The sequence below is a fragment of the Staurois parvus genome, unplaced genomic scaffold (assembly GCF_062004578.1).
Source record: "Staurois parvus isolate SC_StPar_1 unplaced genomic scaffold, SC_StPar_1.0 ptg000282l, whole genome shotgun sequence".
In the NCBI taxonomy this organism is placed as follows: Eukaryota; Metazoa; Chordata; class Amphibia; order Anura; family Ranidae; genus Staurois; species Staurois parvus.
This window is the reverse complement of record NW_028318078.1, coordinates 8248749-8272981: the sequence shown is the minus strand read 5'-3', so window position 1 is coordinate 8272981 and position 24233 is coordinate 8248749. Positions and strand designations below refer to the sequence as shown.

General features: G+C 38.5%; 1 protein-coding gene across 1 annotated transcript in view; it reads right to left on the bottom strand.

Annotated features, from left to right (window-relative positions):
- LOC149458638 (inter-alpha-trypsin inhibitor heavy chain H3-like) overlaps window positions 1-24233 on the bottom strand; it is a 123780-nt gene that overhangs the window by 49523 nt on the left and 50024 nt on the right. The window contains exons 9-15 of the mRNA XM_089681904.1: window positions 23792-23960; window positions 21879-22004; window positions 12425-12606; window positions 11759-11944; window positions 6823-6962; window positions 4085-4245; window positions 1168-1184 (exon numbers count right to left, since the gene is read on the bottom strand). Of these exons, the coding sequence (XP_089538030.1) occupies window positions 1168-1184; window positions 4085-4245; window positions 6823-6962; window positions 11759-11944; window positions 12425-12606; window positions 21879-22004; window positions 23792-23960 (981 nt within the window). The remainder of the gene's footprint in view (window positions 1-1167; window positions 1185-4084; window positions 4246-6822; window positions 6963-11758; window positions 11945-12424; window positions 12607-21878; window positions 22005-23791; window positions 23961-24233) is intronic.

The window sequence follows — 24233 nt, the reverse complement described above, 5'->3', positions numbered from 1 at the left end:
TTTGTGACAAATAAAGGGACTGAGGACATAGAATCCTCCATCCCTTTCTCTGCAGCCTTAGCTGCACTGGACAGAGAATAAAGAAAAAGCTCTGTACAGAGGCATCTGTTCATTCATAAACTGAAGCATAGTGAACACAGCCTAAAATGCTTAGGTTATGATTGAACACAGTGAATGACATAACAATTACTCATTGTGTTCATTCACAAAAAAAAAGTGGCAGGTAAATGACATACTTACTGACCCCTTTCCCAGCTCTCCATCCTGAAAGCTGCTAGCGGGAAAGCAGAAGAGGGAAGCCAGAAGAGGAAGAGGGCACACGGGGAATCAAATCCTGGACAGGGGGGGTTATCAGTGAGGAAGGGGAACAATTACAGGAAGTGGTCTCCTGTTTGACTCTCCCAGCAGCAGCTGAAAGCTGGCAGGAGGGAGAGGAAGATAACTTGGCATTCAGCTGCTGCTGGTAGAGGCAAACAAGGGATTCGTTCCTGTAATTGCCCCCTTGCCTCCACAACCACCCCCTCTCCTGCCCACATCTGATTCCCCTGATGGCCTGGACTTGGTATAGGAGGACTGGTGCTACCCCCTTATCCATGGCCCTGCTGAGACCATTCAAAACTCATTGCAAGGTACATTTAACCTGCAGTTATATTTCTTCTGACCTGCTTCACACTGCCTTTGTAAGGGGAGACAAGCAGTTCTAAAGTGAATGATAATCTATTGATGTTGGCCATCCATGCCTATGATTCTACCCCACACTTCTCTTCTGTGTTCATAACTTAGCCCCAATGCCTTGAATTAGCATAAACAAGAGATCTCTGTGGGTTCTCCTCAATGTTGCTGTCAAGGAAAAAGACTCATCCAGATTTTCAATCCCTAAAAGTGTTTGTAACCCTCAGTCATGACATCTGAACCAAGCACATATATCAGTAGTGTTTACTCGTCTTGAAAGAGTGATTTCTCTCTGCTGCTTTGGTTTCCTGTTATTAGCATGTGTCACTTTTGATAAGCTGTCAGGACATCAGAGCTAAAAGGGTGAGGGGGAAGGAGTGCTCAGCACACAGCCTGTCTATTCACAACACAGCTCTGCATTGTTCCTTCTTTCCTATGCCCTGTGTGAAAGGGGGGGGGTATCCTTTTCCTCCAATCAGCTTTCACACACTGTACAGGGGGTCTGACTGCAGCTCCCTGCCCCCTCCTCTGTGCTACTGACAGATGCATAAGGGATTTTATCTATGGGATATAGAAAAGAGAAGACTGTAGATTAATAAGTAAAACTTGTGTTGGAAGATTTGTTTCATCTCTGTGTATCATCTGAGGATATTCACTTCACTGGGTATATGAGAGGGTTTACAACCACTTTAATAAATCAGCTTTCTGTCTTTTTGCTTCCTGCCCCTCTGCTCACTATTAATATAAACCTTGTTTATGGTGCACCCTTGCTGTGAATAAAACCTCTATTGTTGCATAAAGTTTTGTCAGAATACTGTAATTGCCCACATAATTTAGATTTCTACCCATGTTAGGTAATGTTTTGGTCAACTTTCAGTTTGCTGAATTTATCAATGATGACTGAATCTGTATTTCCTCACATATAAAGCTAGAGTATTATCGTACCCTAAAAATCATTGTGAAGGAATTACAATTTAAAATAATTTAAATACTTACATTCTCCTTGTGAATGAGAACAGGTGGAAAGATGAAAAATTAAAAAAAAAAAACAGAAAAACAAATCAGTAAATGATGATTCTACAAATTCATTTTTTTCCTTAACCACTTCAAGTCTGGACACTTTCACTCCCTTCCTGTCCAGGCCAATTTTCAGCTTTCAGTGCGATCACATTTTGAATAACAATTGCACGGTCATCCAACACTATACTCATATGAATTTTTTTGCATTTTTTTTGAGACAGATAAAACTTTTGGGTTTGGTGGTATTTATTCACCACTGGGATTTTTATTTTTTTTTTTTGCTATATAAATGAAAAAGGCCAAAAATTGTGAAATGTTTTTCTTATAAAATTTTGCAAATAAATAATCTTTCTTCATAAATCTTGGCCAAAGTAAAAAAAAAAACCCCAATTTAGTTTATAACAAAAAATTATAATTTTTCAAAAATATTTTTTACATTTTTATTTTTTTTTATATTATTATTTTTTTTTTTAACATACTGTCACCCTAGAAGTACAGTGTCACCATAGTGACACTGTACTTGTGGGGGGGGGGTGTGATGATTTATTTATTTACTTTTTTTTTACACAGACTGCTTTTACACCCATAAAGGCTGTAAAAGCAATCATTTCTCCCTCTCTCTGGCTGCATTTTTGCAGCCATTGAGAAATACTGTGAGAGTTGTGATTGGTCACATTTTGTCACATGGTACAAGGCTGTATGGTACAATAGCCTTATACCATGTGACCTCTGTGATCATTCACAGATTTCACTAGTAGTAAGCAATTATGTCAGACATCTTGCTTACTACTATTCATGTGATCACTGATCGGCCAATTAGTGATCACATGATCGGACCCTCACACAGAGGTCCTGTACAGTGGGCACCGGATCATGGTGCCGCACGCTACCAGGGAGCGCATACAAGCAAGGAAGCAGGTGGACGTTTATAAACTGCCACCGGCTCCTGCACTGCTCCCCTCCGGCCATTTATGTACATGGGCCAGACGGGAAGTGGTTAATCTGTAACACTGTGAAGGCTGACCTCTTAAACTTTTGGATTATTGTCAAAAATAATCTGGGTCCTAGAAAAGGAGACCTAGATAAATGTCTTTTGAAACTTGAAGCAAAATGGATTTTCCGTTTAGGCTCAAGGGCACCTTATTGTTTAAATGAAGGATTTACCTTCCTTCCTTTTGTGTGTGATTAAGGATTCTTGCTTTTTATTTGATTTTGCTCCATAAATGCTATATTTTGGTATGAACTGTAATTTTGGTCTTTAACTAGTGGAGCATTAACAGTGTCTGAGAGCACCCGCAGTGTCTATTGTGTTGTGGACTGATGTGGTGCTGTGGTGTTGTTTTTTGTCCACAAGATGGCATGTGTTGAGGTACTGAGCATGTGCGGGGGCCATTTTGATGGCCACTATCTCTATATATTGAGGTGAAACAAATGATAGGTGCCATTTTGCCACCGTGTGAAGCTGAGCACAACTTTCAGCCACTCTGTGATCTATTTTAATTTTGTATACTCCTGAAGAAGCTCTATTTTTTGGAGCAAAATATGTAGAGTTTCTTTTTTTCTTTGGGTCTTTCTTTGGGAGCACTTTTTGAATGCAAATGGTATTTATTCCTCTCCCCCCTTTTTTTTGGAGAGGTCTGTACTGCGTTTTACAGTGCAACATTTGCATTCCTCAAGACAGTAAGGTATATTTGTCTGAATATGGTGATGTATGGGGCTTGTCCATGAGAGGCTGACATTTAGGCCCCTGGATGAGTGTACCCGTATTACATATCTGTAGCAAGACAGATTATACTATCTAATTAGTTTTGTCCATGGGGTAACTCCATTTCCTTAATACAGATTATATATTCAAGATGATAGGTTTATGATCAAATTACAGTTTCTCTTTTTATGCCGTTACTTCATCTAAAACGGTATGGTATTTGATTTGGTCTGGTGTTATTACCCATTTGGATATAAGTTAAATAATTGCAATTGTATCCAGTCATATTGTTGTGCGCAGTACATTCCACTCCAATATGCATTAATTACAGTTGAGCATACATTTTATACATTTGAATAAAGGTTATATTTTAGATTCATCACTTGGCCAGATGGTGCGTAGGGACACACACCCTCGTCCGGCATAGATTTGTTATTTGCCAAAGATGATGATTTACAATTAGGGCTTAGTTCAATAGTTATATAATTTTTCTCGTCTTAATAAACCTTATTGTTTTTAATGTATAGTGATCGCTGTACCCTTTGTTCTATACAGCAAATGCAGGGTGAACCCATCTCAAAAGTCCATGTTTACTAGACTAATTATTTCTGGTTTACCATTTATGATTTAGACTTTCTAACATTTTATATTTTTGATATGGAACACTAGCATGTATAACATTCCTACCTTCAACAAATTTATCAGCAACTAATGTTTCTTCTTCCTTTTCTTTCTCTTCAGGTTTTGTTACCACCATAGATGTTAAAGGAGTTACAAACTTGAACTTCAGAGAGAGATCCAAAGCCTGTTGTTTAAGCTTTTCTTTCTCTGTTGGGTCTGCAGAAACTCTTCATAATAATAAAAAATAATAATGTGATTTTAGAATCTAACTAAACAAGCATTTCATATATTTTACATATACATTTTTTGTTTATATAATACTTTTGACATACATATTTCACTGCCTTATATCATATACAGTATACAGTGAAGGAAATAAGTATTTGATCCCCTGCTGATTTTCAGTGTTTGCCCACTCACAAAGAAATTATCAGTCTAAAAATGAAATGGTAGGTGTATTGTAACACTGAGAGACAGAATAGCAACAAAAAATTCAAAAGAAATGCATGTCTAACAAATTATGCACTGATTTGCATGTTCATGAGGGAAATAAGTATTTGATTCCTTCACAAAACATGACTTAGTACTTGGTGGCAAATCCCTTGTTGGCAATCACAGAGGGCAGACGTTTCCTGTAGTTGGCCACCAGGTTTGCACACATCTCAGGAGGGATTTTGGCCCACTCCTCTTGGCAGAACCTCTCCAAGTCATTAAGGTTTGGTGACTGACGTTTGGCAACTCGAACTTTCCGCTCCCTCCACAGGTTTTCAATCGGATTAAGGTCTGGAGACTGTCTAGGCCACTCCAGGACCTTAATGTGCTCTTCTTGAGCCACTCCTTTGTTGCCTTGACCATGTGTTTTGGATCATTGACATGCTGGAGCACCCATTCACGACCCATGGTCAATACCCTGGCTGAGGGAAAAAGGTTCTCAACCAAGATTTGATGGTACATTGCTCCGTCCATCGTCCCTTTGATGCGGTGCAGTTGTCCTGTCACCCTCAAAGCATAATGTTTCCACCACCATGTCTGACAGTTGGGATGGTGTTCTTGGGGTCATAGACAGCATTCCGGCTCCTCCAAACACAGCGAGTTGAGTTGATGCCAAAGAGCTCAATTTTGGTCTCATCTGACCACAACACTTTCAACCAGTCCTCCTCTGCATCATTCAGATGTTCAGTGGCAAACTTCAGATGGGCCTGCACATGTGCTTTCTTGAGCAGAGGGACCTTGCAGGCACTGCAGGATTTCAATCCTTGTCAGTGTAGTGTGTTACCAATTGTTTTCTTGGTGACAGTGGTCCCAGCTGCCTGGGAGCATTGACAGGATCCTCATGTGTAGTTCTGGGATGATTCCTCACTGTTCTCATGATCATTGACACTCCACGAGGTGAGATCTTGCATGGTGCACCAGACCTAGGGAGACTGACAGTTGTTTTGTGTTTCTTCCATTTGCAAATGATTGCACCAACTGTTGTCACCTTCTCACCAAGCTGCTTGGCGATAGTTTGGTAGCCCAGTCAAGCCTTGTGTAGGTCTACAATCTTGTCCCTGACATCCTTGGAAAGCTCTTTGGTCTTTGCCATGGTGGAGAGTTTGGAATCTGATTGTTTGATTGTTACTGTGGACAAGTGTCTTTTATACAGGTATCAAAATGAGATTAGCAGCACTCCCTTTAAGAGACTGCTTCTAATCTCAGTTTGTTACCTGTATGAAAGACACCTGGTATCCAGAAATCCTGCTAAATGTCAGGGGATCAAATACTTATTTCCTTCACTGTATTTTACTGCCTTATACAGGTAATGTCTGCTTTAGCCTGTTCGGTCATCCCACTTGATCCATTTAGAAAAAGTACACATGATCCTTAGGTGGGAGGGTTCACTAGAGTTGACTGGCTCCTATAAGATAAGCTTTAATATGTCCTATAAAAAGGAACAGAACCAGTTTATTAGTTATTGACATTATAACTAAAAGTAAGGGATCACTTATTCCAACAGCCCTCAGATTTTGCATGTTAACTAAAGAGCAAAGTGAAGTTGTGTGTGTGTGTGTGTGTGTGTATATATATATATATATATATATATATATATACACTTAGTCTTTTGTGGAGTATATTGGTAAATCTTAAAACATTCAATAAAGATTTGTAACATGCCAAAAATATTTTTAAAAAACGTCTAACACTTTGATAGCTCAGTGGCTCTCAAAGTGTTACATGCTACATGTGTTTGTTGTGGTACATTCATTTCTGTCTGTAATAGCAAGACTCATTAACCAATACACCACTGCTACCAGCAATATATACTGTGACCTAAGGTAGCCAGTAGGCTGAATGAAAATAAAATAACAGATTCCTCCATCCACACAAATGAGGTGAATGGAGGAATCTACCCTGCCAGGACATTGTACTCTGATAGTGGTACCCACAACTTTCAGAATACACTGACTGAGAACATTTTTCCGCGTTCCTTTGACAGAAGTTGAGCAAAAAAAAAAAGCGTGGATTGCCCCAAACTGATTGAAATCTGGCCAGTCCCTATTTAATCAGCCAAATTTTGATCAGTGTATGGCCATCTTTAGTGCTTAACCTCCTTTGCCAAGCAAGCAAGGCACTCAGTAACAAAACTGAGAATCTTAGAGCACACCATAAAAAGGTATTTAACTATTTTTTGCAATCTGAATGCTGAAAATGCAGGTTTGTAGTTTTTTGGGGGGAATTCCTTAACAATGAAAATATTTAAATAATTCTGGTCAGAACATTTTCTCATTAGAATACAAGCAATATTATATATTGTACAAATATACCGTTTCTCCAGCAGTTGCTGTATGGTGAGGTAGGCCCAAAGTCTTTCAGTAAAGTCACCGAATATGTACTCCTGCTGTTTGGTCGGCTCATCCTTCTCTTGGAGTTGAACGTTTTCACTGTATTTCAGTGAATTATCTGCCTGTCCGAGAAAGACAGACAGAACTCAATATCTATAAAAATCTAGTATACTTAAGAAGGACATCATAAAATTTTCATAAGAATCTTTAAGAAAACTATCTTGGTATTTACTGTAGGAACATCAAGGCATGGCACTTCATTGAAAAGTTCTAATAGACTTTTTTTTATTTAAAAGTAGCTGTTTTTAAGCTACAGAACACGAGCAAGATATACTGTAGCACACTGATTTCTCTTTCTGGCCCTTAGCCTGGAGGCCTGGAGCATTATCAAGTGGTCCCTGTGGGGGTAGGAGTTTTTTAACTGTTTTTTATCCATACATGTCTATGTTACTTTTTCATGCCCTGATATTCTATTCTTTATTTTAAAACTGCAGTTTTTATCCTACAAGAGTTGTTTTACGTGGTAGTGAATGGAATACATGAGCACTTTTATTCCAATTTTATCCTGCCTTCATTCTGTTTGTGAAATGCCTTCCAATGTAAAAACACAAACATTATTTGGCATGCACTGGAAACAATATCAGGGCAGATACAGAAAGGGTTTAGGACTGATAAAAGACTATTTAAAATAACTAATATTGTGATCTAAAGGGGATTCTTAATTTTAGCCCTAATAGGACCACATCCCTAACAAGATGAGCAAAAAAGAAAAAAAGGAGCTGGGACTTTTCATGTGCTAATCATCATATGAAAATAAATATTAAATACATGAACAACAAAAAATACGTTTTATCTTCAACAAACATATATTTTGCCCAAAAGGACTCACAGCTCTATACAGTTGTGACCAAAATTATTCAACCCCCAATGCTGTAAAGGGGTTTAGGGACTATAGTGTACATTTGGAATTGTATTCAGAATCAAATCCTACAAGGACGTTGTAACTACCCAAATGCAACTAAAATGACATCAATTGTTTATGTAATACAGTAGTAAATGGTTCTTATGTGGTTTCTTCATTGCCACAATTATTCAACCCCTTAAAGACTACCACTCTGAAGAACAGAGGTTCATACAGGTGCTTTCCATCAGGTATTGAAAACACCTGTGGATGTCACCGAGCAGCAATCAAGCATAATAAGCACCAATTAGGCAGCTTTAAAATGACTGTGATACTCAGCTCCTTCTAGACATTTACTGGTGTGGTTACAAACATGGTGAAGGCAAGAGAATGGTCCAGGAAGACAAGAGAAGAGGTGATTTCTCTTCACAGGAAGGGCAATGGCTATAAGAAGATTGCAAAGATGTTAAACATACCAAGAGACACCTTAGGAAGCATCATTCGCAAATTCAAGGCAAAGGGCACTGTTGAAACGCTACCTGGTCGTGGCAGAAAGAAGATGCTGACTTCGACTGCTGTGCGCTACCTGAAGCGTAGAGTGGAGAGAAGTCCCCGTGTGACTGCTGAGGAACTGAGAAAAGATTTGTCAGATGTGGGTACAGAAGTTTCAGCCCAGACAATAAGACGCACACTGCGTAATGAAGGCCTCCGTGCCAGAACTCCCAGGCGTACCCCCTTGCTGTCTCCAAAGAATAAGAAGAGTCGACTGCAGTATGCCAAAAGCCATGTGGACAAACCACAAAAGTTGTGGGATAGTGTTCTGTGGACTGATGAAACAAAATTAGAACTGTTTGGGCCCATGGATCAACGCTATGTTTGGAGGAGGAAGAACAAGGCCTATGATGAAAAGAACACCTTGCCTACTGTGAAGCATGGTGGAGGGTCAATCATGCTTTGGGGCTGTTTTGCTTCTGCAGGTACAGGGAAGCTTCAGCGTGTGCAAGGTACCATGAATTCTCTTCAGTACCAGGAGATATTGGATGGAAACGTGATGCAGTCCGTCACACACCTGAGGCTTGGGAGACGTTGGACCTTTCAACAGGACAATGATCCCAAGCATACCTCCAAGTCCACTAGAGCATGGTTGCAGAGGAAAGGCTGGAACATTTTGGAGTGGCCATCGCAGTCACCAGACTTAAATCCGATTGAGAACCTCTGGTGGGACTTAAAGAAAGCAGTTGCAGTGCGCAAGCCTAAGAATGTGACTGAACTGGAGGCCTTTGCCCATGAAGAATGGGCGAAGATACCCGTAGATCGCTGCAAGACACTTGTGTCAAGCTATGCTTCACGTTTAAAAGCTGTTATAACTGTAAAAGGATGCTGTACTAAGTACTAAGATTGAATGTCACTTGGGGGTTGAATAAAACTGATAATGCTGTGAGCACAGAAAAGACATTTGTGGTTATTTCATTATAACTGTTATGTTATATTTGTCTGACCTACAAGTGCCTCTTTAATGTAAATGTAAGCAAGATGACTGAATGATCAAAAGCAATGTCAAACTGGCCAAAACACTCAATTTCAGTGGGGGTTGAATAATTTTGGTCACAACTGTAAACCTCTGAAGAAGCAAGCTATCCTACCAAATTTGAACACTGTATTGTGGGATGTTGCACAATCTTTTTCTTATGTATCTACAGTTGTGTTCAAAATAATAGCACTGTGTTGAAAAAAGTGAATAAAGCTCAAAATGCTTCTAATAGCTTTTATTTCCATACACACAAATGCATTGGGAACACTACACATTCTATTCCAAATCAAAACATGAAGAAAAATGTATCAAATTTGTGTTGTTCCTCTAAAAAATTGAAGAAAAGTGAATATTAGACTGTTCAAAAAAATAGCAGTGTTTGTATTCTTCTTTACAAACTCAAACATTCACTATATAAACTAAAAAATGTTTGAAGATTTGCTTTCCTTTGAATCACTTAATGAATATTTAGTTGTATAAGCACTGTTTCTGAGAACTGCTGTACATCTGTGTTGCATGGAGTCAACCAACTTCTGGCACCTGTGAACAGGTATTCCAGCCCAGGATGATTGGACTACATTCCACAGTTCTTCTCTATTTCTTGGTTTTGCCTCAGAAACTGCATTTTTGATGTCACCCCACAAGTTTTCTATTGGATTAAGATCCGGGGATTGGACTGGCCGCTCCATAATGTCAATCTTGTTGGTCTGGAACCAAGATGTTGCACGTTTACTGGTGTGTTTGGGGTCATTGTTTTGTTGGAACACCCATTTCAAGGGCATTTCCTCTTCAGCATAAGGCAGCATGACCTCTTCAAGTATTCTGATGTATTCAAACTGATCCATGATCCCTGGTATGCGATAAATAGGCCCAACACCGTAGTATGAGAAACATCCTATTATCATGATGCTTGCGCAACCATGCTTCACTGTCTTCACAGCGTACTGTGGCTTGAATTCAGTGTTTGGGGGTCGTCTGACAAACTGTCTCCAGCCACTAGACCCAAAAAGAACAATCTTACTTCATCAGTCCTAAAAATGTTGCGCCATTTCTCTTTAGGCCAGTCAATGTGCTCTTTGGCAAATTGTAACTTCTTCAGCACGTCTTTTTTTCAACAGTGGGACTTTGCGGGGGCTTCTTACAGATAGCTTGGCTTCACATAGGCGTCTTCTAATTGTAACAGTACTCACAGGTAACTTTAGACCTTCTTTGATCTTCCTGGAGCTGATTGTTGGCTGAGTCCTTGTCATTTTGGCTATTCTTCTATCCATTCGAATGGTAGTTTTTTACTTTCTTCCACGTCTTTCAGGTTTTGGTTGCCATTTTAAAGCATTTGCGATCATTTTGGCTGAGAAGCCTATCATTTTCTGTACTTCTTTATATGTTTTCCCCTCTCCAATCAACTTTTTAATCAAGGTACGCTGTTCTTCTGAACAATGTCTGGAACGACCCATTTTCCTCAGAATTTCAGAGAGAAATGCACTGTAACCAGCATGTACAACATTTGCTGCCTTCCTTCCTTAAATAAGGGCAATAATTGCCACCTGTTTTTCAAAGAATGAATGACCTCACTAATAGAACTCCACACTGCTATTATTTTGAACATGCCGCTTTCAATTAGTGATTCAATTACACAGAATCAGCAGCATGCATGTCATGACTGTTGGGTCTGTTGGATTTCTATTACTTTACTACACCTGCTAGTAAATTATTTGCCATGTAGAAATATAATTTCTACCAAAAACAGTGATTGATCAGGTTAGTGATGTCTGACTGCTATTATTTTGAACACAACTGTGTATGTTATTCTGGGGTGTACTTATTAGCAATGTCCCTATTAATGCACTTCTATTGAGCTCTTTTGTAATTTTATACTTGACCTTTTAGGGAAAATAAATATTTGTTAAAGATTATTTATTGGCGTTGTTCCTTTATTCACTAATTTTGTCTGTGAGCTGCATTGCAAATCTGGTGGCATGGGTAGCCAAGAACAAAGTATTTATGTTGCAGTATATATCTCATTGGTGCCATGTATGATGTGGAAAGGGATGCATGTGTTGCTGTGCGGATATTGTTTGTGACATGGAAAGTGGGGCTTGAAGAGTGCATGCTGGTAAGTTAACTATGTGTACTGCTGTGCAGATTTCATTGCTGAAATTGATGATCGGGGGGAATTACATGCTTTAGAGTACTGATACCATTGGTGACATGTGACATACTGTGTTTGTGGGTTGCTGATCTCAATGGTGATGTTGATACTTGGGAGTGAGGCGTGTGTTTGCTGGAGTGCAAGTAAAGTAGTGAAGACCTCATTGATTGTAAGGATACTGGGGAATCAGTTATGTAATAAAGTGCAGATATTTTGTTGATATCCATAGTGGTAAGTAAGGTGTGTGTTGGAATGCAGATCCCATTGGTAGCATGGATTGACTTAGTCTACAATAATATATTTTCTTAGATATGGTACTTTTTACAGTTATACATACCCCTTCTGCCTGTATATCCACAGAAAAGAAGTTCAGATCATTATCGATTATTCGTCCAGCAACCACAATTTCACTGCCATCAAAGTAATGTTTGAAGCTGTTCTGGGTGAGGTTTGCAATGGTATTCTCAGGATATTGCATTTTAATATCCACCAATGTTGGGTTTGCAATTTCAGTGTAAAATCCCTATTATACAAGTAAAGAAATATTGGTTTTATGTATGTATTCTTTTTGTGAAATATAACAAACCTATGCAGTTTGCATTTAGTTCGTTTCTGAAGTGCGTTTTGCGTTTTTGCACATACATTTGTGATGCATTTTGCGTTTTTTTCTTGTTTTTAGGCAGATTTAAAATGCAAAACGTATCAAAAATGCATCAAAAACACTTCATGCATTTCTGCGGCTTTTCCATTGAAATTTATAAAACCAAAAACACAACTTTTTGCGTTTAAAAAAGTCACTGACGCTTTCCAAAAAGTGCACCAGGTGAAAACACGGAGACGTGAACATGTCCCATAGGAAATCATGTTAAATGGACTGTAGTGCATTTCTGAAAAATGCAAAACGCTGCAGAAAATGCTTAGGTGTGAACCTAGGGTAAAAGATATTCAATGTAAAAGGCATTTTAAGAACCAAACTGTGGAGTGAGCTCCATTTAAAACTAACCTGCATCTGCAAGGTTGCATCTGAGTCCTCATAAATTCGACGGGCAATGCCTGAATTTTCCAGTGCCATCTTCTCAAGAAATCCATAATCAACCCCATAACCAAAGCCAAGACAGTACAGGGTATATCCATTTTTGTTAGCTTTCCTTACATTTTCTTGAATTTTTTCTGGTTCTGACTCACCTTGTGGAGGAAAAGCAACAGTCATATTAGTGTTATTTTAAGGGTTTCATACTACACAGTAAAAGATGATAAAAATATCAAAATGTTTTATATGATATAAAAATCAAAATGTTTCAGTGATTCACTTATATGCAGATAACTATTATCACCATTATGAACTTTTAGAAGTATTTTGAATTTTAGAAGTATTTTAGAAGTAATAAAAGACCACAACAAAATATTTTAACTTCAGTCTGGGAAGTGGGTGTTGGAATAAAGCAACATACTGTATTTAACATCACCATAATCCTGCTACCTTGATCCAAATTGTTGGCAAGGGAATGTATTTATTATGGTCATAACTATATTTTTTAATATTTGTTTTTAAATCAGGTAAATTTGAAATACTACATACCTTGTTTTTTACAGAGCCCAGTTGTTCAAGGTCAGAGTATCTCATCCATCTTTTCTCCCAGGCATGGCCAATGTCAGAGGGTGGAATGAAAGGTTCTCTGTGAACATATATTTGATCCTCTCTCCTTTGAATGAACCAGGAATTGACATGTATTATATCACTCCCTGGTTTACAGTTGTCATCCCCGGTAGCACTGGGGGTTGAAACAGCTAATGGTGCATGATCTGTACTCCATTAACTTCAGTGGAGTGCAGGGGAGATGTGGGAGTGGAGGGGTCTAATAGATCCCTGATGTCTCATTATATAGATGTAAGAAATCAAATTTATGATTCGGCACTTATACTGATGGCAAGTTTGCAAAATATTTGGCTTTTATGATTAATCATAATTAATATTAATATGTTTGAATGGACGCCTTGAGCCAATAGTATTACAATTCTTCAGATATAGCTGAGACTGAAAAATATGGGCAAGTTAGCTGAGACCAGCTAAACCAGCTGAAGACTATATTTAGGCATAGCTGGTTAAAAGTCTCTGGTAGTAATATGTCAAGGGTATTAGGAGTACTCATTATAGACTTACTATTACATAATGTATTTTAATAGTATCTGTGTGTATTTAGTATACGTTTCTAATATTAATACATATATAGATTAGTGATTATACATTGATATGTTGTAAAGATATGTTCTTAAATTATATTATCCTTTAAATATGAATAGCTGAGGTTACATCATTAGCTTATAGTATTATGTACATCAGCATCTGTACCTGTCCATAAAACATCACATATATAGCGTCCACTCTCTTCTATGAAACTGCTTTGCTAAGCAGTAATAATTTCCATAGAAGGTATTAAGATCGCTAGGTATGATGCTGTTCCTTTATAAAAGGTCCATAAGGGACAGTTGGGATCTGACACACTAACACTGACACTTTGACACACACACACACGTCTGAGAATCTTCTGAATAGCTGGAACAGCTGCATGCTGAATACAAGATTGTCACTTCCGTCTACTTCCGGCTTCTTCAAAAAGTCACAAGAAGGACAAGGAGAGCATGAAGGACAGAACAGCACATGGCCGGACTTCTATGACAAAAATGGTGACTTTTTCTTTAAACTTTTGCTTGGTATTCTACAGTAGTTTTATCTACATGGAACTGTTCATGATACGCTTTACATTGTTATTTTAAACCATTGTGTGATAAAATAAAATCACACTTTATTTTTTATTTCAACGGCTCTTTCATTCATAATCGCCTCAAGACACTAAAATAAGTATTATATGTGTCTAAAATCCAACAATAGATAACCTGTCACTTTAAATATGTTATTACATGAGGAAGCATTGGTTTCCTATGTGATAGCTATAAAGTTTAATGAAAAAAAAAAGTATAAACATTTAAATTGACAAAAAAAAACTTTTGTAAAGCTCCCTCACCACCAGGTGAAGGTAGAAGGAGGAATAGAGGGAGGAAGAAGAGGGGGAGTAGAAAGAAGTTTCAATAAGCAAGGCTTGCCACCTACTACCACCTTCCATCTCCATGAGGCAGCACCTCTACCTCTCCTTTTGGGATTGCCTATTTTTTTTTTAACAGTTCTAATTTGGGGAAGGGCAGGAAGCCTATCGCTGTAGGATTCTTCACTTAATTTTTGCTGCTTCTTGGCCAATCACAAATCCCTGATGAAGCCACGTGACCTATGGCGTAATTCGTAGGGGTGGGGCTACGACGTCACTTGGCACCAGAGAGCAAACGGCGAGTATACACGCTGTGCGACACACACAGGCAGAGGATTTTAATACAAAAGCGCTTTTTAGTTATACACAATGTGAGTGCATTTATTGAGCATTTAAATAAAGGAACGTTTTATAAGGAGAAAGCACTATGTCCACATTTCTTTTTGCTCCATAACACTGAGGAACATCTAAGAGGAGTGAGCAGGAGATCCTGAGCAGCTGAAGGAGGGAGAGATCCCTGCAGGGATAACGAGTGTTTAAGGAGAGAAGCATTGTGGAGTACATAGGAGGTATCCAACATTCATTCCATGCTGCAGCAAATGGTAGCAGGTTCCATCTATGTGAACAAAAAGTGTAATAAGCCTATCAGTTAGGCTTGCAAGGAGGTGAGCGCATATCTTTAATGCTATAAGGATTCACGAAAAGTCACAATTGGTGTCTTTTGGATCACGTTATCACAATTTCTTTGGACTATTATTTGAATAATGGGACTGTTTTTTGTTTGATTTTATATCTCAGTTATTAATTTGGGATTTATTATTTTATGTATGATATATTTTTTTGTGTGAATTTTTTATTTGAAGTTATCAATATTTAGTTTGTTGGAGATTGGGAGTGCAACATTTTGGTGATATGTTTTTTTTTTTGTATACACAGTTAGAGTATGTGATATATGTTAGCGATCCAGAGGAGTTTTATTTTAGTGGCTCGCAAGTTATACACACATATCCATTGTAGGATTTTCCTCTGCCTTTCAGCTTGTGTTATATGGCCATAGATTTTCCTCCTTGCGTATCTGCCCTTGGCCCCTGACTATAATGAAATAAATGTCAAAAAAGAAACCTTGGCTGCTGAGTGCCTGGGGGGAACATTATGCTGTCAACCCAGAGGAATTGCAGATGTGTGCTACCCAATCACAGCATCAATACCAAATAATGAGGAAAAAATAAACTAAAATGTCTACATAAATATAAAAAAATAAAAACTAACATGCAAAAAAATGGTGGCTTTTAACCTTTCTTTTTGGGGCTAACCAAGACAGGAACTTTCCGTCACTTGGCATTTGTTATAACATAGCTTTATTGGCAGCTGTTCTCTGACAGCACACTGGCAAGCCCAAAACTCCAGCAAATACTGTGCAAGCTCCAGCCAGTGGTGCAGCCTGGACACCCAGTAGTCTATGGGGTTCTCACTAGTGTTGTAGTTGGCAATTATGTGATTGAGGAGCTAGCTGTATATACTGCCTGCAACTGAGAAGAAAGGGGGTGGGGAGGGGATCCTACCACCATCAGGAAATGTGACCAAGAGATTGTGATGCAGCACCTACCTAAAAGGGTGATATTTTGGGCAAAGTCTGAGATGGTGGCAGTAGATCAACCATTTTACCCTTGAATCTGGATTCTAAAGGGTAGGCCACTCACTAGTGGTTCTCCTCCTTTTTGAACAGATCCCAGAGTCCTTGTGCAGGTATTTGCATATAAAATACTCCATTGGTCACAAATAGCCTGCAGCGGAGGATCCTGAGTTCCCCAATCTCACCCTACCCAACCCCCAGGGTTTGGGAGGGATAAATGTCCTTCTTGAAGCCTGCCCCATTTCCTTTTCCTTTTCACTACCAGCATCCCAAGCCACTTCCTCCTTTTATTCTTCTTCTGCCCTCTGCTGCCTCATTGCATTCCACATGCTGGTGGAGGGAGGGCAGGGACAGCCTTCTGGGCAAAACAATGGTGGCTTCTTGACACTGTCAAGAAGCACAGGCAATAGACTTGTGGAAAGGAGATATTGAACAAGTTGGAATGGGAGCAGCTTCAAAGCCAGCAATTTTGCAAAGCTAGCATTAAGACACTGGGCATGGGGGGGGGATAATTTGGGGAAATGTTTTTCTTCTTTCTGCTCCAGGAGTTGATAGCTCGATGCTATCTTGAGCTGCATTATCCAGCAGCTGTACAATTATAAGGCTAATGTCTTTTCTCAAGTAGGATTTGACTAATCTCCAACTAATAAATCCAGGCAGGACACGACCTGTAAGAATAACTTAAAGCAGAACTTCTCACTCTCAGTCAACATGGACCATTACTAATCCTTATACTGCTAGCATTAGTAAATAGATAGGAAAGTATATCATATTTACTTGTTGTAACCTTTTTTTTGCATTCCTTCATTTACCACCTGTTTTCTAAGCCTAGGCATGAGTCTTCAGGAGGGGAGGGAGGGTTCTCTGAGCTAAGGACAGATGGATTCCAGGAAGTAACTGCTACATGAATCATCTTCCCTTACTCAAGATGGCCACCGCCAGAAATGCCAGGAGGTGTTTTTCAAATTTCTCAGCAAAATAAAGCATGGATGGGTGGAGAGTTTGTTTTGAATAGTAAATATGAATTAGATAGCATTTTTGGTTTGCGGTACTCAGCTGCAGGGCAGTTCCACTTTAACTGCAGTAGTGAACAAAGTAGTGCTGGCCATATACTGATCTTTTTTTTTTTCTCAATCAACCTGCAGACTGATAAAAAAAACAGATTCCCCTATCCACAAAAGCAAGGTGGATGGAGATATCCTCGCAGTTTTGCCATTGTATTCTGACAGCCTCAGCACTGTCCCTGTGTGCTGTATGAAAGGGGGTGTGTCCTTTCCCTCCAATCAGCTCGCAGAGCTCTTGTACAGTGTGTTACTGCAGTTCCCCGCTCTCTGCTTTGTGACTCTGTGTAAAATCCTTGTAATCTCTGAGGTTTACAACGATGAACAGGACAAATGGCTGCAAATAAACAGGTACACCTTATGTGAGAGGATTTGTTTAAACTCCTGAGGCCAGTCACTTCACTCGGTATATGTAAGGGTTTACAACAACTTTAGGGTCTTCTGCCCTGCTAGACAGGGTTATACTATGTATCAGAACTGTATACATTTCAGGAGAGACTGAAATGCAGATCCTTTAGCAGGCAAGCCAGCTTGCTTGTATGTATTTTATCTGTGTATTTATCTGTTTGCTTGGAGTTCAGCTTTAAAGTGGACCTTCCAATAAAATACAAGGTCTGCATTGCGAGTCAGTGGCTTAGCGTAGCTTACAACAAGAAATGTTGTTATGGAAGGATAGCCAGGTAAGAAACTTTGCAACATATCCTCAAAAAATAATTTGCTTACGAAATATGTATACAGTGAGGCCTGATGCCAGATTTTCTGAAACATAGATTAACTACTTCCCGTCTGGCCCATGTACATAAACGGCCGGATGGGAGCAGTGCATGAGCGGGTGGCTGTTTATAAACGGCCTCCGCATTCACTGCCTGTGCGCGCTCCCTGGGAGCGTGCGGCAATGCGATCGGGTGCCCTCTGTGTCCTCCGGACACAGTGGAACACTGATCGCTGTACGGGACCTCTGTGTGAGGTCCCGATTCATGTGATCATTGAATGGCCAATCAGTGATCACAGGAACAGTAGTAAACAAGATGTCACTTCCTGACATCATTGCTTACTACTTGTGAAATCTGTGAATGATCACAGAGGTCACATGGTACAAAGCTATTCACAACAGCCTTACACCATGTGAAAAGCTGTGACCAATCACAGCTCTCACAGTATTTCACAATGGATGCAAGAATGCAGCCAGAGAGAAGGATAAATGATTGCTTTTACAGCCTTTATGGGTGTAACAGCAATAAGTGTAAAAAAAGGAAAAGAATTCTTCATCACCCACCCCCCACACACACACAAGTAGTACAGTGTCACTATGGTGACACAGTACTGCTAGGGTGACAGCATGTTAAAAAATATATATATATATTATTAAAAAAAAAAAAAATTAAAATGTAAAAAAAAGTTGGAAAACAAATAATTTTTGGTTATAAACTTATTTGCGTTATTTTTTTTTTTACTAAAAGGATAGATGAATACATTTTGACCAAGATTAACCACTTCCTGACTGGCCGTTGTATATAAACGGCCGGACGGTGGCAGTGCAGGGTCGGGTGGCCGTTTATAAACGGCCTCCCCGCACCCTGCTTGTGCGCGCTCCCTTCGGACACAGTGAAACACCGATCGTCGGACAGGACCTCTGTACGAGGTCCCGATCATGTCATCACTGATTGGCCAATCAGTGATCACATGCAAAGTAGTAAGCAAGATGTCACTTGTGACATCATTGCTTACTACGTGTGAAATCTGTGAATGAGGTCACATGGTACAAGGCTATTCACAACAGCCTTGTTCCATGTGACAAGCTGTGACCAATCACAGCTCACTCAGTACTTCTCAATGACTGCAAGAATGCAGACATAGAGAAAGAGAAATTATTACTTTTACATCCTATATGGGTGTAAAAGCAATCAGTGTAAAAAAAAAAAAAATCTTCATCACCCCCCACAAGTAGTACAGTGTCACCATGGTGACACTGTACTGCTAGGGTGACAGTATGTAAAAAAAAAATAGAAATAAAAAATAATAATATAAAAAAATAAAATGAAAATGTGAAAAAAATGTTTACAAATTATAATTTTTGGTTATAAATAGAGATGAGCGAATCGAACTTGGCGAAGTGGAATTCGTTTCGAATATTAGGAAAAATTCGATTCGCACCGAATCCGAATTTTAGCAAACTTCCGATGCACGAATCGAATTTTTCCCGATCAGCCGGCAAAAAGTGTCACTGCAGAGAGCTCCGCTATTTCTGACAGTTCTCTGACAGTTCCTTCACATTTACAGCGGTTGAAACATTGTATCTATTTGTTTCCATTTAGGATACAGATGTTTTTATTCGGAAATAAATAGATACAATGTTTCAACCGCTGTAAATGTGAAGGAACTGTCAGAGAACTGTCAGAAATAGCGGAGTTCTCTGCAGATACACTTTTTGCTGTACTGGAATTCTTCTTCTTTTCATTCTTCTTCTTCTTTTCATTCTTCTTCTTCTTTTCATTCTTCTTCTTCTTCTTTTCATTCTTCTTCTTCTTTTCATTCTTCTTCTTCTTCTTTTCATTCTTCTTCTTCTTTTCATTCTTCTTCTTCTTCTTTTCATTCTTCTTCTTCTTTTCATTCTTCTTTTCATTCTTCTTCTTCTTCTTTTCATTCTTCTTCTTCTTCTGCTTTTCGTTCTTCTTCTTCTTCTTTTCATTCTTCTTTTCATTCTTCTTCTTCTTCTTTTCATTCTTCTTTTCATTCTTCTCATTCTTCTTTTCATTCTTCTTCTTTTCATTCTTCTTCTTCTTTTCATTCTTCTTCTTCTTCTTTTCATTCTTCTTCTTCTTTTCATTCTTCTTCTTCTTCTTTTCATTCTTCTTCTTCTTTTCATTCTTCTTCTTCTTCTTTTCATTCTTCTTCTTCTTTTCATTCTTCTTTTCATTCTTCTTCTTCTTCTTTTCATTCTTCTTCTTCTTCTGCTTTTCGTTCTTCTTCTTCTTCTTTTCATTCTTCTTTTCATTCTTCTTCTTCTTCTTTTCATTCTTCTTTTCATTCTTCTCATTCTTCTTTTCATTCTTCTTCTTTTCATTCTTCTTCTTTTCATTCTTCTTCTTCTTCTTTTCATTCTTCTTTTCATTCTTCTTATTCTTCTTTTCATTCTTCTCCTTATTTTCATTCTTCTTTTCATTCTTCTTCTCATTCTTCTTTTCATTCTTCTTCTTCTCCTTTTCCTTCTTCTTCTTCTTTTCATTCTTCTTTTTATTCTTCTCATTCTTCTTTTCATTCTTCTTTTCATTCTTCTTTTCATTCTTCTTCTCATTCTTCTTTTCATTCTTCTTCTTCTTCTTTTCATTCTTCTTCTTCTTCTTTTCATTCTTCTTCTTCTTCTTTTCATTCTTCTTTTCATTCTTCTTTTCATTCTTCTTTTCATTCTTCTTCTTCTTCTTTTCATTCTTCTTTTCATTCTTCTTTTCATTCTTCTTCTTCTTCTTTTCATTCTTCTTTTCATTCTTCTTTTCATTCTTCTTCTTCTTCTTTTCATTCTTCTTTTCATTCTTCTTCTTTTCATTCTTCTTTTCATTCTTCTTTTCATTCTTCTTCTTCTTCTTCGTGCCCCGTGACTGCCCAAATGAGTGAAGTGTGCGGTGATTCTAAGATCGACGGCACTCATCTGCATGTCATACTGACTGACAGTATTATTTCTCTTCCCCAGCAGACTCCAAGGGCATTTAAATTAAAGGTACAGTGTTCTGCACTAATATAAAGGCTCTCTGAAGCCTAGAAACCCTTTTAATAAGTTAAATTCGCAGCGAATAAATTCGCATCGAATCGAATTTCTCCCGCAAATTCGGCGAATCAGCCTAATCGAATTTTTGAATAATTCGCTCATCTCTAGTTATAAACTAATTTGGATTTTTTTTTTTTACTAAAAAGATAACGGAATAAATTTTGGCCAAGATTTATGATGAAATATTATTTATTTGCAAAATAAAAAACACTTTTTTGCAAAATTTTTGGACTTTTCATTTACATAGCAAAAAAAATTAAAATCCCAGTGGTGAATAAATACCACCAAAATAAAGCTTTATCTGTCTCAAAAAAATGGTAAAAAATTCATTTGGGTACAGTGTTGCATGACCATGCAATTGTCATTCAAAGTGTGATAGCACGGAAAACTGAAAATTGGTCTGGACTGGAAAGGGGTGAAAGTGTCCGGACATGAAGTGGTTAAGGATTAACATATACTTTATTTGCGACTGCATGTTCATTTACAGTCTTCTCTTAGTCCTGCAAAATCTCACAAATACTTGCTGATCCTGCCTGTGAAATCTACCTAATACAGCTTCCTGTGATAGGATGACAACACTGTACTACAGTGGGATGAGAGGGTGTTGCAGGGGGTCTGGCTATAATTATTGCCACTGCTGATTAACAAGCCTGTATCAGCAGCTGGCCACACCTAGCCCACTGATTTCTGGATTGACAGCACTATTTCTATACTTTCTCACTACAGATTTCCTGTAAAAGGGAAATATGATGACCCAGAACATTAATGAATTTTTATATATTCATATTTTACAACAGTATTAACATTTTATAGCATAAAATACTATTAACCTTTGTCCTCAGTGGAGCACAACTGAGAACATTTTCTAGGCCTTTTGATACAGGCATATTTAATCTGATTTTAAGTGATAAGGTCTGGAGAACACTCAAGAAACATGATCCACAAAATATATTACTTACCTATATTTGCTCGACCATCAGTGAGCAAGACTATTAAAGAGACACTTCTTTCTGGGATTTCGTTTAGTTCACGTGCTTTATCCAATAATTCCACAGCCCTTATCACAGGATCATTGATATTTGTGGCTGCAAAAATATATGTGTAAATAGTGATCTATGATATATAGCTATAGTATAAGTCCAACAAGGCATTCAAAGTTAGCAAAGAAACCTACAAGGCAACTGAGGGTACACTTTCTTGCAGGGGTAAAGGGTGAATGCTGACCAAGTATTTTTCACACACCGATTACCAATCTTGACCAATGTATCGTAACTCTGACTCCTGAGTTAGACATCTGAGTCACCTGACTACTGACTCTAACACCAGACTGTTACTTTTGGCTTTGAACCCTAACTCTGATACTTGATTCCTTTTCCTGGGTCTGACACCTAATTCTGACACTTAACTGATGCCTGACTCTGACACCCGATTCTTTTCTTATGGCTGTAAATCCTGACCTGGGACCCTCTCTATTACTTCTGGGTCTGATACCTGACTCTGAAAACTGACTCTACCTCCTGACTTTAACATTTAACTTCTACTCGTGGCTCTGACACGAAAGTCTGACCCTGATGCCTGACACATGACTTTGACACCTGACTTACTTCTGGCTCTGAAACGTATTACTTTTGGGTCTGACATGTGACTCTAACTGACACCTGGCTCTGGCACCTGGCACTTAGTCCTGGCTCTGACTGACTCTTGGCTGTGACACCTGGCACTTACTCCTGGTTCTGACACCAGACTCTGATTCGTGACTCTGACACCTGACTCTGACTTTTGGCTCTTACACTTGACTCAACTCAAGTATGACTGTGATTTATAAAATTAATAATGCTATCGACCATAGTATACAGTATTTCTTGAAAAGGTGAAGGATGGTCATCTTGGAAACAGGCATATCCTAAAATAAAAACTGTACCTATGCACAGTTTGTTTTATCGGTTTTGGCCCTCCTGCAAACTGCTGATTAGACATACATCCACTAATCAGTTGGAAACAAAAGAAGGTTTCCAAAATTCTCCAGAGGCATTTCATCCTTTGCAAAATAAAACAAAAAAAGGTAACTCTTTCACAGCCGATCTCCTCCACTCCTCCTACCACTCCATCCCCCACAGCCACTTCCTCCTGTACCACTATCCCCTCCCCCCTAGATTGTAAGATCGAAAGAGCAGGGCCCTTGACCCGCTCGTGTTTTGTTTTGTTACTGTATTGTCCCATGTTCTGTCCCCCACTATAATGTACAATGCTGAGCAAACCTTGTAAGCTATATAGATACTGTATAATAATAATAATAATAATAATAATAAAGGGAAAGCATCTCTATACTGTATATAAATCATGACAATCTGAAGCCATCCTGTCCAGGTCTGGAGGTTTCTGTGCAGAATGACAGGTGCAGGTAAATAGATTTGGACAAAGGAATAGGAAGTCCCTTTTCTTGTTATGACCAGAATGAACTTCAACCACTCGGAGGAGAAAAATAAATCAAATAGTGGATAAGGTTAAATAGAAATGTCAGTTACAACAACATGGTAGTAAAAAAATGTAAGAAATGCTGTAGATTTAAAACAATTATCAAAGATCTTCAATGTTTTCTTCCCTGGGGCACCTGATCTTCTGCCAGAACCCTCTAAAATCTCTTTGAAAGTCCTGACTTGAAAGTGGAAATTTGCACTAAGCAGGCTCTGTATGATGGCACTTGGATCTAGCAATTAACTGGTCAGGCACCACACGTTTGCCCTATACCAGTACCACATTTATCAGTTGCCTAAAATTGTGAATTGGGGTGGTGTAGGAGAAGATTTTTTATTACAGAGTTGCTTTACAGCCAGTATGTAGTAGATTATATTTATTTGTGGTGTTTACATACCATACCCATCTGTAATTTGTCTGACAAATTCCTTGGCTTCTTTCAGGTTTTCTGGTGTTGCTTTCACCAAAGAAGGTTTCCACACCTCAATATTATTGTCAAATAGTATAAAATTAAACCGATCATGTTCTTTGGTGTCCTTCAAAATCTCAAGTAGGGCTTCCTTCGTCTAAATATAGATATTGCAGTAATGCATACATTTACTATAAAATAAAAATTTCACTTAAAGTAGATAAGTAGAGAGAGGAATGATAGTAGCATAAAAAGTCATTAAAGGTCCCCTATGCAAGAAAAAATGTTGTATCGTGGTGCTTGGTGAGAAGTGTTTAATGTATTGTGGTGAATGGTGCAACGTGCTAAGTGTGCTGGATTGCATTTTGTTTTTGTTTTTCAGAACCAGTGAGTTTTTGTAAGAACTTACATTGCACACCAATATATACCA